Source organism: Crinia signifera, chromosome 1, assembly GCF_055691185.1.
Source record: "Crinia signifera chromosome 1, ASM5569118v1, whole genome shotgun sequence".
NCBI lineage: Eukaryota > Metazoa > Chordata > Amphibia > Anura > Myobatrachidae > Crinia > Crinia signifera.
The window spans coordinates 216,702,695-216,720,777 of record NC_139217.1 but is presented as its reverse complement, the minus strand read 5'-3'; the positions used below and the strand labels follow the sequence as shown (position 1 = coordinate 216,720,777).

Genomic DNA, 18,083 nt, shown 5'->3' with positions numbered 1-18,083 from the left:
TCGGGACAATCTTCAGTGGATCAGTGCAGGTCATATCACTTTGATCCCCCCAACACCTTGGTCCTTTCACATTTGCCCCTACATATCATGTATTACAATTTTATATGATTTTTTAAAATGTTTTATTGTGTAATAAACTGTTAATTCTTTTATCATTGGCTGTTTCTCACTGATAGCGCTGCTTAAACACCTTTTTTTCTTGCATACCCCAAGGGACTGACCATTCCCTTACTCAAGCAGCTGCTAAAGGTAACAACTCTGGTATTAGCGCTCATTTTTCTTCAACCTAGTTTGAATTTTTTTCTCTGTTATCTTGTGACAAACCCTGTCATCATCCCGTGGTGCATAAGAACATCTGCACAGTTCGCTAGGATCTGTTCCTTCGGTACTTGTGTATTTTGGCGGCGCCCCCGATGTCCATCGCGCAATGTTTTTATCGCATCGCATGCCATGCACCCGATGGCATGCGATGCGATTTTTGCCCCCTATGCGATTAAACATTGGATAAGCACCCTAAAGGTTGCTTTTAAGCACCCAAATGGGTGCTTACAATGTTAAATGCACCCCCACGCCACCCCCCCACTATAAACGTGAACCTGAAGCGTGGCGAGCGCAGCGGTACTGTTAGAGGTGTTCCCCCATCCTGAACCTTCTGTGAGGGGATTCTAACAACTGCCTGTCCTTAGTCTCTGGGATTTGATCAATAACCTGTGTTCCTTTACTGCTAGCAGGAGAATAATCAAATAGACACACACACACTGGAGTGTCAAAGAGATGTTCTGAAGTTTATTAGTCTATGCTTACATTTATTCGTTGTCTTATCTATTACAGAATGGGTTTCACACATATAATTGCATTCCATAACATAAATCTCTACTTGCCTATACACAATTCACTAATTGACACCAGCTTGCTCACATCACTACTGAGATTTGGTTCCCCCACATCTCCTGGGCGTAAAGCCAGAAACACAGATAAACGTTGTGCCCCTTATAAAAGATTTACGAGTCTCCTTCAAGGAAACGAAACTTAAGCTACACAATTAATTATAATAAGAAAACACCTTCCATTACATATATGATGCATACAAAATGGCGTATATGGAGCTACATAGAATAACCAGCAATCTGCCTCTCTCAGTACGCGTCCTCCGACCTTTTCATACCCCCACTATCCACATCGGCGTGGAGTTGAGAATAGAAAGTGTGGCGAGCCCGAAGAGCGGCGAGTGGACGCGGATACCTTCACAGGTGTCCGCGTCCCTTTGCGGGCTTCAGAGGTATCCGTGTCCCCTCGCGGGGCTCGCCACGCTTCGGGCTCGGTGGCTCGCCACACTTTCTATTCTCAACTCCATGCCGACGTGGATAGTGGGGGTATGAAAAGGTCGGAGGACGCGTACCGCCGCCCCTCGCGGGCTCGCTGTTCTCGCCACGCTTCGGATTCACGTTTATAGTGTGGGGGGGGGGGGGGGGGGGTGGCGTGGGGGTGCATTTAACATTGTATAAGCATCCATTAGGGTGCTTATACAATGTTTCATCGCATCGCATTGTATGGCATTGTATGCCATATACAATGTCATACAATTTTAAAATTGTATGACATTGTACAATAACGCGCAATATCGCATCGCATACCATCGCAAGTACACAAGTACTTGTCCTTCTTATAAATATGGTTGCGGGACATAAAGGTCTTATGACAGTGATGGCTATTCTTGACACTCCAGCTGTTGTTGAACTACACATCCCAGCATGCCCTGCATCAGTTTTAGCATGATAAAATAGTGAAACTGTATCAAGGCATGCTGGGATGTGTAGTTCAACAACAGCTTGTTAGCAAAGTTAGCCATCACTGCATTAGGAGAATCAGAAGTGCCAGCATCCAGCCATGCTGTCCTCTTTAGTGCAGCAGGGAAAATAATGGAAAAAAAAATGATTAAATATTATTTTAAAAAGATAAAAGAATGACAGCTGTGACCCCCAGAGCCCAATAGTATGCAGAGGATGGCTGGAACTGAAGGCCTGATTCTGGTTCACTGGCAAAAGCAAATTCTAATGGACAAAACCATGTGCACTGCAGGGGGGCAGATGTAACATGTGCAGAGAGAGTTAAGGCCCATACACACTGGGCAACTTTGAGCTGAAAGCTGCTTAAAACAGCAAGTTTGAGCGGCTTTCAGCTCAAAGCCGACCAGTGTGTATGCCCCGGCGGTGAGTGCTGCTGCTCGCTCCTGCATCATCGCCGGGAAAGCCGCTCATCTGCAAGTATTACCAGCAGATGAGCGGCTTTGAGAACAGCTTTGCATAGCACTGCGCTATGCAAAGCCGTCCATACTCTCCTGTGTCTGGCCTGCATGGGGACTCCGGCTCTCTGACTGATGATATGATTTGCACCCCAGTAATTGAATGTACCACTAAATGCTAACTTTGTGAAGACATCAGTTGGACAGCTGTCTAATTATGTTCTTAATTTCTGATCGCTATTGCAGCCACATCATGTTATATGATTCAATGCTTTGATACCGTTCAATTTGATTTATTCCATGGTATATCTCATAATCATCTAAGAAAACTAGCTGTTCACCCAATTCGATCCTCGGTTACCCCTGAAGAAAGGCAAAGGGGTATTTCAGGCACCTCTATACCCTTTTTCTTCTCATATATGTGTGTCTGTCTATTTATATATAGATATAAGAAACAAAGGATGCTGGACGGCACTCGCATTCACAACTAAAGCAGTCAGTCAAATAAGAGTCTACACAGAGACCCGAAACGTCGACTGCACCTCCGTGTGTAGACTCTTATTTGACTGACTGCATTAGTTGTGAATGCGAGTGCCGTCCAGCATCCTTTGTTTCTTATGTTTCCCATCTGGGAGGACAGGACACCGCAGAAGTTAGAATTTGGTTGTGCGGAGTGCCAGGCATCATTTGGATTATTATATATAGATATATATATATATCTATATATATATATCTATATATATACACTTAACATCGGCACTCACCTTTCCTAGTTTTGGGGTGCCCTATGGCTTATCTATATATAAATAGATAGACAGATATATATATATATATATACAGCTACAATATGCCGGCACTCAGGGTGGATAAGATCAAAAGTAGGTGCCTTCCCAATAAGTTCAATATACAAATCCAGCTGGGGGGCGGCACTCAGAAAAAATAACAACTCGATCAAATAGTCATCAGTGAAAAAAGTGTATTATAGCGCCAAGCGCTTTCGGGGAATATGCCCGTCCTCAGGGCATCAATACACAGGGGAGAAGCACAGAACATAGATACTCACCCCTCTAAATACCCATTCACTCACCTCAGGCGTCTCCTCCCGCCCGGCATCGCCGCCTCCATCCACGGAAGTCCCGGGGTGCACACTTACGGGTTGCGCAGACGTCCCAGCCGGAAACGTGTCACTTGCGTTCCAGCCGGAGCTTCCTTGCGGTTCACCCGAACTGCTGCTCCCGTTCAGGCTTCTGAAGAGATACGGCGACCCCTTCTGGTCAGGGGGAGTCAAGCCCTATTGAGAGAATAAAAGTTACATATAAGCATGCATGCAATATATACAGGCATCAGACTGCCTGCATATAACATTACATATTGCCTCATAGACATATATTGATCACCAAGGATACAAAAGATAGAAAAAAGTATAGCACATATAAGAAGAGAGAAGAATACAAAACGAAAACTCTCCTCTGGACTCAGGATCATGCCGAGGGCATATCAGCTGTCTTCATACCTGGCATCAACAATTGGGAGGCTGACTACCTATTAGGCAGGACGTTCGTTAGGGAGAGGGTGTCTTCCCCAGATTTTTCAGAGGCTGGTGAGACATTGGGGGTGTCCTCAGATCAACATGATGGTATCTCAAAACAATCAGTTACCCCCCCCATTGTGCTCGGACACGGGATTCAGCAGTGGTAGCAGTAGATACGCTCACCGCTTCCTGGTGTTACCAGTTCCTCTACCTCTTCCCTCTGTTCCTGATATTGCCTCGGGTTCTGCAACACATCCGCATGGAGAAGGTCACGTTTCTGCTGATCACCCCGTATTAGCCTCGCAGATCTCGCATCTCTCCTCATAGAGGAGCCAAGGCCCCTGCCTCTGCTTGATGACTTGCTGTCTCAAGGCCCTTTCATCTATCCGGACTTAAGGCATCTTCATTTGACAACATGGTTATTGAGAAGTCCAACCTGATGAAGACAGACATTTCCTCTGCGGTAATCCCTAAAATTATGAGTTCTAGTAAATAGGTACCGTCCGCCCATACAACAGTCTTATGTCTCCTGGTGCGAGAGTCATAAGGTTTCTTCGACTGCCTTCAAGATGGCACATGTTCTCCTTTTCTTGCAAGGAGGTCTTTTCTTTGGCCCTACGCCTTGGATTGTTGAAGGCGCAGGTATCTTCTTTCAATCTTCTATTAAAAGAAGCTGGCCTTATTGCCTCAAGTCCATACTTTCTGTTTTGGATTCAATCTCCTTTCCGAGCCCCCACGGCTCTGTGGGATTTGGATCTGGTTCTCTTCTTCCTCCAATCCTCGTTAGAACCAATGGAGTCAGTGGAGATTAAATATCGTACATGAAAGATCTTGTCTTGTTACTCACTTTGGCTTCAACGTGTCTTTGACTTAAGTGCGCTGTCCTACCATCCTCCTTTCTTGATATTTCATGAGGATCAGGCTAAGCTATGTGCCAGTTTCTTTCTTTCTAAAAGTTGTTGGCCTTCCATATCAATCAGATAATTGTGATTCCGGCTTTTCGTGACGAGGATCCCGACTCCAAGTATCTAGATGTGGTTCGTACGATTTCGCATCTATGTTGACAAAACTGCTTCTTTCCGCATGTCAGGCGCCTTGTTTGTCCTATAAGATTCAGCAGAACCAAGTTGACCTTTCCATTGGCAGGCTTATGTGGTGGCCTTCCTGGTTCCGCCTTCTTCCATTTCCGCACATTCCACTTGTTCTTTGGGACCTAAGTGGATGGCTGCCTGTGGGGTTTCCATTCAGCACTTGGTCGGGTCGGAAAACTTTTGTTAACCTTCTGTTTGTTTGAAGCTTCCTGCCTTGGTTCATTTCATTTATGTGTATTGGAACTCCCTTTTCGATTTGTGGGGTTTTATCTCTCTAGTGTTCTTTCTCCCTGTGTTTCGGTACTTATCTTATATTTCTGTATGTTGAAATGTGTGCTGTTTCACCTCCTTTTCGGAAGTACTGTATGTTTTCTTGCAGCTACCTTCATGCACAATTGGTTAATACTGCTTAGGAGAGGAAGTATAATGGGAGGAGTTGGCCACACTGATTAAAATGGAAAGTTCCCATGCTCCTTGTAGTGGCCTTTTATTCCTCACTGTAGAACTCCAGTGTCTCCACACACAGTGTAAGTAAGTTTTATTTATATAGCGCACTTTCTCCAACAGGACTCAAGGCGCTTTACAGACATTAAAAATAACAATGCACATACTGCAATACAAAGGGTTATCAGTACAAGGAACAGGCAACAATGGTAGTACAGATGTACATCACACATACAGATATGCACAAGACGCATTCTAATAAGGTACACGGACATGTGGAACATATTTACCGAGCTGTGCAGTACCCAGGCAGCCATTCAGCGGCGCCACATGGTGATTGCACAGCCAGCACCGTACATATAGAACACAAAAGAACAGTAAAGGGTACACAGAACTAGTCATAACACAATTAAAGCACAGGTCTTAAGGGCCCTACATACGCAGAGATGTGTGCCAGAGATACATAACGGGAGATTCAGCACAAGAGATTTCACTCTTGTGGCTCATTTCAGACAATGAGCCACATACAGAGAGATTTATGTCAGAGATTCAAATTGGGAGATTCAGCACGGGAGATTTCAAATCTGTCACAGAAAGTGAAACACTGCACTTCATCACAAAAATTTTATTATTACTGAACATTACTTATTACTCTTTAATAAGTATTCTTTCACCTCCCCCTAATATTGCCCCCCCCCCAAAAAAGTTAATCATTGGTGGCTAGTGGTTCCCCCTGCACCGACCGACCCCCCCATATGCAAATTTTTAAACATTGGTGGTACAGTGGGAACGGACATAAAAAAAAATACTTACCAAGTCCGGGGTCCAGCGTCTCGTCCTGTCATACAGACAATTATTTTGTAAAATAAAAAAATGGCATGGGGTCCCCCCCCAGGCATGACCAGCCCCGGGCTTTTTGAGTGGTCCTGGTTCCCAAAATCCAGAGGACAAAGTGCGTGGGGTCCCCCGGATTTTGGGGACCAGCACCAGGCTCTTGATCTGGCCCTGGTTTCCAAAATACGGGGGACAAAATGAATAGGGGTCCCCCGTATTTTGGAGACCAGCACCAGGCTCCACTAGCAGGGGGTGTAATGCCATAGCCAGGGGACACGCTTGATGGTGTCCCATGGCCAAAGCATTACCCACCCTAACTAGTCAGCCCAGGAGCCTGGGCTGCAGCCCGGGGCTATCCCCTGCACCCCTGGGCGGTGGGTGCAGGGTTGATAGCTTGTTTAACAGTAATATTGTCTTTTACAGTAGGACTACAGGTCCCAGCAAGCCTGCCCCACATGCTGGTACTTGGGAGAACCACAGGTACCAGCATGTGGGGCATTAAAGGCCCGCCGGTACCTATAGCCCCCCTGTAAAGGAAATATTAAAATAAAACACACAAACACTGGTTTTAAAATATTTTATTAATCTGATTCTTCTTTTTTCACCCAGGGGAGCTCAGCCCTCCAGGGCTTCTGCGGCATCTTCACCTGGGGGCGGCAGCCGCCTAAGCTCTTTTGCATGGCTGCCGCCTCCCAGGGCTTCTGCCTCTTCATCTGTGTTCTTCACCTGGGGGAGGCGGCCTTTTAAGCTCTTTTGCATTGGCCGCGCCTCCCAGGACTTCAGGAGCTCTTCTCTCCTTCTCCGCCGTCGAACTGACTGCCCCTACCCTGTCTCGAGCTGGCTAATATAGCCAGCTCTAGGGGGCGGGGCAATGACGCGGCGAGCCGTGATTGGCTGGCCGCGGCCATTTTGAAATTAAAATTTATTTTTTATTTTTTTACATTTCCGCCGCGCTGCCGCCCCGCTGCTGCCGAGAGGAGGTGGGTGCTACTGCTGGTGGGGGAGGGGCGTCAGGGGTGGCGGCGGCGGGTTCTGCGGCGCGGGGTGCAGCGGGTCTGCGGCGTCCGCAGTCGCTCGGTCCTGCTCATCTGCCCGCAGCCACACATGCGGGAGATGAGCAGGAGCTTTCTGAGCGACTGCTCTGAATTGTACAGCCCGTCCGTTCTGAATCTTGGACAGATTCAGAACGGCGGGTGCGCGCATGTAAATCGCTGTGTGGGCTATATACACAGCGATTTACATGCATCTTCAGGCATTTTCTGAGCGATTTGTTAGAATCGCTCAGAAAATGCCTGAATATCGTGCTGTATGTGGGGGCCATTAGTACACAATACAGCAGAGATATAAGGAAGTGAATGAGAAGAGATGCAGGTATAGATTGTAGATGAGTAAGAGAGCTGTAGTTGAAATACAAGAAGAGTGCTGTGAGAACAGGAGAGAGGAGGGCCCTGCTCTAAGGAGCTTACAATCTAGAGGGAGGGGGATACAGACAGGTAACATGAGGTGCAGGTAAGGAGACCTGAGGAAAAAAGTGCATGTTTTGCAGGTCTCCTCACAGAATCAAGTGAAATAATTAGCTCCACCTGTAGATTTTTTAAAATGTGTTTGTAAGTAATTCGTGCACCTGTGGGGTGTCCAGGAAAACCTGAATTGTGTGGGATCCTGAGGGCCGAATTTGAGAACCACTGTTCTAGTGGAATCAGAGTAAAGGCTCATACACACTGGGCGACTTTGAGCTGAAAGTCAGGTTTGAGCGGCTTTCAGCTCAAAGCTGCCCAGTGTGTATGGCCCGGCGATGAGTGGTGAGCGCTGCTGCGTGCTCCCGCAACATCGCCGGTAATAGCGTGAAATAATTACCTTCGATATATTCAGTCACCTCTGGTTTACCTTACCTTTACTGATCTGATCAGGGGAATACAAGAATAAGATACCAGACAGTTGGATCATAATTTCAAGTATTCTATCGTTTATTTGCATGGACACATATTTATACACAGTAACAAAAGCATGCCCCTCCCTTCAGGGGTAGGGTCTTACAGGAAATTCATACATATTCATTATGACCCTCCTCAATGGGGTTGGGCTTTAACCAGAATATTGGTTCAAACATGATTTGCGTAGCAAACGTGCACTTCCATTTTGTAACAAAGGAGTGAACTTCCAGTAAACTGGATTACCCTAGACTTCCCATATTCCTGCCCCCTAATGCTGTTTGTCTGGAAAGTACCTAATGCCTTACATAGGCAGAAATCTGGTTCTAACTGCCTCTTGTGGTTATTTACAGACAGTTGACCACTGTCTGGAAATACAGTACAATCCTCAAACCTGGGTGTAACTTCTAATGTTTAAGCAAACGCTGCAAAAGCAAAATATCAGCTTACAAATCACATTGTTTAACTTATTAGCTCATATGTGCTTTGTAATAATTCTTATCTATTACCTATATGAAACGCTATCCTCCCCCCCCTCCCATTGGCGCCGAGCAGGTGGGAAAGCTGCTTTCCCCGCAGCAATGACCGCGATCATCGCTGTTCATACACGCTGGGCATAGTCGCCCAGTGTGTATGGACCTTAAAGGATTTAATGCAAGTACAAAATCCTGTTTTTCTCTACCGTCCAATGGGATACTGGGTTATAATATGGGGATAGAGATCCTCCCCAGGAGAGACAGGCACATTAAAGCTTTCAGTGTGGGTGCACTGGCTCCTCCCCTCTATCTCCCTCCACTAGTCAGTTTAGAAAAATGTGCCTCAGGAGAGGCAGTGCTTTCTGGATGCTCCAGACTTTTTCTTCAAATTTTATTTGGTTTATTATTTTGAGGCGCTGCTTTGACCAGGCAGCTGTCCTACTTCGAGGGTGTCAGGGGTAGGGTCAGTCCCCGACCTCTTAAGGTGCAGAGCTGACCCTGCTGCAGGATAATCTGTCCTGAGTGGGGCCTGTCACCGCACAGCATTGCGCTGTAGCGAGCAGGCCCCCCAGCTGCCGCACACCCCCTGACTGGTCCGAAGACGTCTGTGGTGAGTACATGTTGGGGGTCCCACAAGGGGACACCCCAAACCGTTCCGTGCGGCAAGATGGCGGCAGTAGCGGCGGCCCTCTCGCAGGGACCGCGCGACCCCCCCTCATCACACTGGCATAGGGTGATGCCGCTGGACCACCAGGAATGCCCAGGGCGTTTTTAAGCATTTTATGTGAAAGCGCTTCTTATGCCAGTTTAAATATACTGGAAGCGCCAGCTCCGTGTAAAGGGGGCGGGGCTTTGCTCAGAGCGGGACCAGGCTCTGCTGGGCGGGCTCTGTCTCTGCTTCCTGCTTCTTCACGCATCCAGAGGTTGCCATTACAGCTCCTCAGCGGCGTGGTGGATTTGATCCTTTGTAGCAGCGGCAGAGACAGCAAGTTATAACAGCGCAGCAGCGTTGCTTGGCTGTGTTAATTACACTGTCTATGACATATCACTGTGTGTTTTGTGCGTTACCAGCTCACTCAAATCCGTGAGTTAAGGTTTATGGTGTACTGGTCTCATATTGCTCTGAGTCTACCCCACTGGCTAGTTAACTACTTGTACACACACCATAGTCTCTAATACAGAGGTGTATTACACTTATACTGTGTAGAGTTACAGTACATCAGGTGTGGGTGTTGTGTGTGCGCTGCTGGGGGTGTCCTGTTGTTTCATCATGGTGAAAAAGTTAACATGCATGGTGTGCAGCACAAAGTTTATTCCAGCTTCACAGTCACAGGTTACCTGTGAGCCGTGTATGCTGCCACAGCCCAGTGGTGTAGCCACTCAGGTCAATGGGGTGCCCCCACAACTTGTGGATGGGTCACAGGCTGATAGTCAAGAGCCTTCCTGGGCCAGCAGCATAAAAATGCTGATGGACTCTGTTGCTTCCCAGCTCTCTGCAAATACACAGCAGACGCAGAGGGTGCAAAGGGAATTAGCCATGTTGTCTGCCAGGGTTGATATTCTCATCTCTCCCCCTGCTCAGCCTCCAAAGCGGCCTGCTACTGCAATGGCCCCTGACTCTGATGATGATGATGACATCCTTGAAGTGGGAGATGGGGAAAATGAACAGGATACTGTTTAGGAGCAGTCTTTAGTTCATGGTTCTGAGGCTTTAATTAAGGCCATTAGGGAAGTGTTAGAGCTTCCTATGGAGGAACCCTCTGAGGGAGATTCCTTTTTCATGACCCAGAGAAAACAGCCGGTGTATTTCCCAGAACAGGCTGAATTAGAAAGTGCTTTTAAAGGTGCTTGGCAGAACCCTGAAAAGAGGTTCCAGCTTTCAAAGAGGTTCACAAATGTGTATCCCTTTGATTCTGTTGGTAGGAAGAAGTGGGAGGAACCGCCAGTGGTGGATTCCTCTGTTTCCCGCCTTTCAAAGAAGGTGCTGTTACCAGTTCCTGGGGTGTCTACCCTCAAGGATGGTGCAGATAGGAGACTTGAAGCAACACTTAAGTCTATGTTCACGGCCAGTGGGGCTTCACAACGCCCGGTATTGGCCAGTTGCTGGATGGCTAAGGCCATTTATACTTGGTCCACGCAGATCCTAGAGGGTTTGCTGGGGGATATGACCGTGGCTCAGATAGGTGAAAACCTGCGTCACATTCAGTACACGACACGGGTGCTTTGTGAGGCACAGAAGGAATTGGGCGCTATAAATGCGCGGAATTCTGCAATGGCCGTGTCAGCTAGGCGGGCTCTGTGGTTGCGCCAGTGGGTGGCTGTTGTGGATTCCAAGAAGAGTGTGGAAAACATACCTTTCACAGGGGAGAGGCTCTTTGGTAGTGAGCTGGACGACTGGATTTCTAAGGCTACTGCAGGGAAATCCACGTTCCTCACATCAGCTCCCACTCCGGCAAAACGCCCTTTCACTGGTCCCTCCCAGCAGTCCTTTCGTGGGTCCAAGTTCCGCCCTAAGGCCAGAGGCGCCTCTAATGCTAGCAGAGGCACTAGAGGGAAATTCAGGAAGCCAAACCCCTCAGGTCATCAGGACCGTTCCACCGCCCCTGCCGCTTCCAAGCCGGCAGCATGACGGGGTGCACCCACCACGAGACTGTCTCGAGGTGGGGGCCCGGCTGTTACACTTCAGCAAGGTGTGGGACGCCTCGTGCCTAGATTCCTAGGCCAGGAGTCTTATTTCGCTAGGTTACAGGCTGGAGTTCGCCAGTCGCCCTCCTCGACGATACTTCAAGTCGGCCCTCCCAGCGTCAGTGGAGGATCAGTTGCTCCTTCAGGGAGCAATTCACAAGCTCCTCCTGTCCAAAGTAATCCTACCTGTACCAAGACAGGAGCAAGGCCAGGGTTACTATTCAAACCTGTTCCTTGTCCCCAAACCGGACGGTTCAGTAAGGCCCATTTTGATTCTGAAGTCGCTGAACCCCTTCCTGCAGGTGTTCAAATTCAAAATGGAGTCGCTCAGGTCGGTGATTGCCTCCCTGGAAAAAGGGGAATTTCTGGCCTCTGTAGACGTCAAGGACGCCTATTTACACGTCCCAATTTGGCCTCCCCATCAAGTCTTTCTAAGATTTGCGGTGGGAAACAGCCATTACCAGTTTCAGGCGCTACCCTTCGGGCTGTCAACTGCCCCGCGCGTCTTTACCAAGCTCATGGCAGAAATGATGGTCCTTCTCAGGCTCCAGCGGGTATATGTCATACTCTACCTGGACGATCTGCTGATCAAGGCAGGATCGAAGGAGGCCCTGAGAAGTGCGTTAAACCTGACTATGCAGGTGTTGAGAGACCACGGGTGGATTTTAAACATACCAAAATCCTCGTTGCTCCCGAGCCAGAGAATGGTGTTCCTGGGTATGACTCTGGACACGATGGAGCAGAAGGTGTTCCTGCCGGCCGTAAAGGCGTCAGCTTTACAGGAATTGGTAAGAGAGGTCCTATCAAACCCTTGGGTCTCGGTGCACCTCTGCCTGATGCTCTTGGGCAAGATGGTTGCTTCATTCGAAGCCATCCAGTATGCCAGGTTCCACTCCAGGACTTTTCAGCTGGATATCCTCACGAAATGGTCAGGATCCCCCCGCCAAATGCACAGGAGGATTTTCCTGTCTGCGCAGACCAAACTCTCCCTGCAGTGGTGGCTAGATTCGCCAATTCTATTGGCGGGTCGCTGCTTCCAGATACAGGACTGGCTTCTGATTACCACAGATGCCAGTCTCAGAGGCTGGGGAGCCTTGATACAGGGAGTCCGCCTGCAGGGCCGTTGGTCTCCGATGGAATCCATGCTGCATATAAACAACCTCAAACTGAAGGCTGTTCACTTTGCCTTATTACAGGCGGAGCCTATGCTGCAGGGCAGGGCGGTACAAGTCCAGTCGGACAATGCAACTACGGTTGCCTACATCAACCGCCAAGGAGGGACAAGGAGCATGCCCTGTATGAGGGAAACAACCAGGATATTCTCCTGGGCGGAACGCCATGTAAAAGCCGTGTCGGCCATCTTTATACCAGGAGTCGACAACTGTGAGTCGTCACGATCTCCACCCCGTGGAGTGGGGACTTCACCCTCAGGTGTTCCAGGACCTGGTAGATCTTTGGGGGCTCCCTCAGATTGACCTTATGGCCTCACGGTTGAACCACAAGCTGGACAGGTACTGTGCTCGGACCAGGGATCCAGGGGCAACAGCAGTAGATGCCCTGACTTGGACGTGGGATTTTTAGCTGGTGTACCTGTTCCCACCGCTCCCGTTGCTGGCACGTGTGCTAAAGAGGATTCAACACCAGAGAGTAGAAGCCATTCTAGTGGCTCCAGACTGGCCTCGAAGGGCCTGGTATGGGGACATTCAGGGACCGTTTGTCTTTCAGGATCGCGGCTGCGTTTAACGGCCTGGAGGTTGAGCGGCAGATATTAGGCCTCAAGGGACTACATCCCTCTGTAATTACAACCATGACACGTGCCAGGAAACCAGTCACGGCTTCTCACTACCATGTGATATGGAAGAAGTACATAGCCTGGTGTGAGAAAAATGCTTTGCCACCAGCAGTATTTCGTCTTAACAATCTGTTAAGATTCCTTCAAGCCGGTTTGGACTTGGGCCTCCGGTTGGGGTCCTTGAAGGTACAGATCTCGGCTCTGTCAGTATTTTTTCAGAAGAAACTGGCGCTGTTGCCAGAGGTCCACACCTTCCTGCAAGGGGTGCTGAGGATTCAGCCTCCCTTTGTACCACCCACCGTGCCTTGGGACTTGGATGTGGTCCTCACCTTCCTTAAGTCCTCTTGGTTTGTTCCTTTGGAACAATCGGAGTTGAAACGTCTTACTTGGAAGACTGTTGTCCTGCTGGCCTTAGCCTCAGCCAGGCGGGTGTCTGAGCTTGGGGCATTGTCTTGTAAAAGCCCTTACCTGGTATTCCAGGAAGATCGGGCAGAGCTCAGGACCAGGCCGCAGTTTCTGCCAAAGGTTGTGTCCGCATTCCATCTGAACCAACCTATTGTGGTTCCTTCCAGCGCTGTACATCCTGATATACCTCTCTCTTTGGATGTGGTACATACCCTCAAGGCGTATGTTAAACGTACGGCTAGAATCCGGAAGTCGGATAGTTTGTTTGTATTGTATGATGCGCAAAAGAAGGGCTCTCCTGCATCTACAAAGACCATAGCCCGGTGGATTCGATGCACGATACAACAGTCCTATGCATCGGCTGGGTTGTCCCTTCCTCCAGCGTTGAAGGCCCATTCCACAAGATCTGTTGGGACTTCTTGGGCGGCTGCCCGAGGGGTTTTGGCTCTGCAGCTGTGCAGGGCCGCAACTTGGTCAGGGAGTAACACGTTTGTCAAGTTTTACAGATTTGACACTCTGGCCAGGGAGGATTCCCAGTTCGGACAAGCGGTTCTACAGCAGACTCCGCACGTTCCCGCCCGTTCTGGTAGCTTTGGGACCTCCCCATAGTATAACCGAGTATCCCATTGGACGGTAGAGAAAATAGGATTTTGGGTACCTACCGGTAAATCCTTTTCTCATAGTACATATGGGATACTGGGAGCCCGCCTCTGTGCGGCTTTCTGCTGTAACGACACTGTTACTAACACGGTTCGGGCTTGTTGCCTTATTGTCATATATTGACCTTCTTCAAGGATTATGGTGAACTCAGAAGTTGTTATGATTCACCTCTTTGTTATTTTATGTTTATTATTTTGGTTTGGGTGTGCTGTGAGAATCTCACCACGTTAATGTTCACATACCTCCTCACATAGCTCTCCTTCGGCACAGTTTTTCATTAACTGACTAGTGGAGGAAGATAGAGGGGAGGAGCCAGTGCACCCACACTGAAAGCTTTAATGTGCCTGTCTCTCCTGCGGAGGATCTCTATCCCCATAGTATAACCCAGTATCCCATATGGACTACGAGAAAAGGATTTACCGGTAGGTACCCAAAATCCTATTTTTCTTTTAATACTTTTTTTTCTAATATTTTTTTTTATGGTTAACGTTAATTCAATATTGACAAAACTACATAAATGAAGGTCAATTTATAAGTAATACAAATGAACACTATTTAATTTGGTTTCATTTTTTATCCCTTTAAAAAATAGTTAATCCTGGAATGCCTGTTGATTATACGATGGAAGAATCTGGGAATTTATGGGAATCCCCAATCGATCTTTCCATGAATAAAAGGTATGATTGTTTATTTTGTCTCATCAATGGAATTTTTGTAATGCTTGTCTCTTTGTTTTTTTTTATTTTTAACCTGCTAGCATAAATTCATTCTGGTATCCGGACAATAGGTTGACACTTTGGGGGAAATTTACTAAAGGAAATTTGTAAAACATAGGTGTATTTGTATCCAGAAATACACTTATTTTTGACATTTACTATCCCGAAAATACGGCAATTCGTATTCGTATTGATAGCACATCAATACGACTACGAATTGCTGTATTTTCGGGATAGTAAATGTCAAAAATAAGTGTATTTCTGGATACAAATACACCTATTTTTTTTACAAATTTCCTTTAGTAAATTTCCCCCTTTATGGTCACAATGTCAACATGGGTTATTTAATGGAATTTTTATTTACTTTTTCATAGTTTACCATCCACATGGACCCTTATTGGGAACTGTAAAGTGTGCCGAGCACAAAAAGGCACCTGTCCCAAAGCATGGCAAGCAAATGGTACACTTTTTTGGGGATCCACGTGCTCAGGCTCTGACATTTACACAAAAAAAAGGAAAACTCCCCTTAACATTTTGCGTGTCAACTTGTTTCTCTTACATTCTTATGGGATACAGGGAAGTCGTTCATAACGATGGGGAAAAGAGGATATCCGAAGGAGACAGGCACATATAAAACTTTATACTGGGTGTACTGGCTCCTCCCCTCTGCTCCCCTCCCTCTAGTTTTAGAAATGTGCCTCAGGAGAAGCACGCATAAGGAAGAGCTCCAGAGAGTTTTGCCTTCTGTTTAATTTCTTTATTATTTTGGGACTGCTGTTTGGACTTAACAGCAGTCCTGCATCGTGGGAGACTAGGGGAAGGGTTCAACTGCAGGCCACTTCATGGTACCGAGCTGTCCCTGCCACAGGACCACTGTCCTGCGTGGGTGATTACCGCGGGCATTGCGCTGCAGCACGCACACCCCTGGCATGCCGCACACACCTAGTCCAGTCTGAAGACGTTGTGTGGTGAGTATTACCCCAGGGTCCCCCGCCGTGGGGTCCCCGGGTAATGGTGCGGCAAGATGGCGGCGGCGGTATCGGCGGTGCCCTGCACAGGGACCGCGCAACCCCCTGCCTACATTGGGACAGGGTACTGCCTCCTGTATTGTCCAGGGCAGTTTACCAAAGGGTTTGGACATTCCTCAATGTCAGTCTAAAATGCAGGTAAGCTCCGGCGCCATTACGCTGGGCGGAGCTTACCCAGAGTGGGACCATAGCTCTGTGAGGGCGCCAAAACCTGCTTCCTGCTTCTTCCCTGGCTGCTGGAAACGCCATTGTACTGCTCCAGACACTCCTCAGCGGTGTGGAACAGACGGAATCTGCTTGCAGAGACAGCTTCAGGTTTTCAGCGCTTGTGTACTTGTACACTTGCCTGCATACACTGTAAAGTACTGTTAGATTACTGGACTGTTTACCAGCTCTTAAAATTGGAGAGCTAAGGTTGTTTGGTGTATTGGTCCCCTCCATTACCCTCTGTACACCACCCCACTAGATTGTTAAGCTATAAACAACTCAGATAGTACTACACATAGTAATTATCTGTCTAAATCACACTGCATAACTGTGTTTGCTCTGTGTGTGAGGGGAGACTGTTTGTTTGTCACAATGGTGAGGAAACTTACATGTATGTGTGCAGTGATAAGTTTGTATAGAAAAAAGCAAAATGTGGAGCGCTACAAAGGTTTGAATCAATATGGTAGGATAAATTCAACAATCTATTTATTGCTAAAATGAGTGGAGAATATCCACATAAACAGGTATATATCTGTGTACACAGTTACAATTCAAATTTTTAAAAAGGTTACATACAATGACATTGAAATAATAAAATGGGTGTATACTTATAGGCTGGATATAGGAATGTCCTTTTTTGGAGGTGGTTGATATTATTGTATGGTCTGTAGTTGGTTGTAGGTGGGGTCCATAAACCTTGCTGGATAAGAGACGCTGGAGGATAGGTATTTGCCCACTGGGATCGTGGGTGTCCTCGACGAGATGCGCCCCTTTACATGTAGAGAAGTGTTCAAAGATATGCTTCCAATGTTTTTGAGGGCTGTGACACACTTCCAGCAGTCCTTTCGGACAAGTAAATTCCGCCCAAAAGCCAGGGGTGGCTCAAATGCTGCCAGAGGCTCCCGAGGTAAATTCAGGAAGCCTTCTGCTTCGGACACCACAGAGCAGCCATCCGGGGCAGCTGCTGGTAAACCCGCAGCATGACAGTGGGGCTCCACCAATAGCTCCGGCCGAGGTGGGAGCCAGACTGGCGTTCTTCGGCCATGTTTGGGAAGCCTTGTGCCTCAATTCTTGGGTACAGGCTCTTATTACGCAAGGCTACAAGCTGGAGTTTGCAGTACAGCCACCTCAGAGGTTTTTCAAATCAGGCCTTCCAGTGTCCCCAGGGGACCAAATGGTTTTGCAGCAAGCAATTCAAAAACTGGTACAGGCCAAGGTAATAACCCCGGTCCCTCCCCTGGAGAGGGGGCAGGGTTATTACTCAAATTTATTTGTAGTCCCAAAACTGGATGGGTCAGTACGCCCGATACTGAACCTAAAATCCGTGAACCCATTCTTGACTGTAACCAAGTTCAAGATGGAGTCCTTGCGGGCCGTTATAGCGGCACTGGAGGAAGGGGAGTTCTTGGAGTCCTTGGATGTGAAGGACGCCTACCTTCACATCCCAATCTGGGGCCCTCATCAAAAATATCTGAGGTTTGCGCTGTTGAACAATCACTATCAGTTCCGCACACTGCCGTTCGGCCTGTCCTCTGCCCCGCGCATATTCACCAAGGTGATGGCGGAGATGATGGTGGTTCTCAGGAAACAAGGGATTTGTGTTATACCATACTTGGACGACCTGCTGGTAAAGGCGCGGTCACCAGAGGAATTGCAGGCAGCCTTACAAATTACCTAATAATCAGTCCTTTCAGGGCAAATGGACCCTATGGGAAACACTCCTCCACATCAACAATTTGGAGTTACGTGCTGTGTATTATGCACTTCTGAAGGCGGCCCCTCTCCTCAGCGGACAGGCGGTCTGCATCCAATCAGACAATGCCACTACTGTGGCATTTCTGAACAGGCAGGGCGGGACCAAGAGCAGGCCCTGCATGCGGGAAGCAACAAAGATCCTGTCCTGGGCAGAGAGTCACTGTCAGGCTCTATCTGCCATATTCATACCCGGGGTGGACAACTGGGAAGCCGACTTCCTCAGTCGCCATGAGCTCCATCCCGGGGAATGGAGTCTACACCACCAGGTGTTCAGTGCTCTGGTGGC

The 18,083-nt window shown here is 48.0% G+C and overlaps 2 protein-coding genes across 4 annotated transcripts in view; one reads left to right on the top strand and one right to left on the bottom strand.

The window, feature by feature from the left end:
* LOC146068787 (protein unc-13 homolog A-like) overlaps positions 1-18,083 on the bottom strand; it is an 802,795-nt gene that overhangs the window by 289,483 nt on the left and 495,229 nt on the right. The window lies entirely within an intron of this gene.
* The window catches only part of LOC146027229 (uncharacterized), a 152,774-nt gene that overhangs the window by 8,770 nt on the left and 125,921 nt on the right, over positions 1-18,083 (top strand). The window contains exon 2 of the mRNA XM_083158184.1: positions 14,684-14,768. Within this exon, the coding sequence (XP_083014310.1) occupies positions 14,695-14,768 (74 nt within the window). The 5' untranslated portion in view covers positions 14,684-14,694. The remainder of the gene's footprint in view (positions 1-14,683; positions 14,769-18,083) is intronic.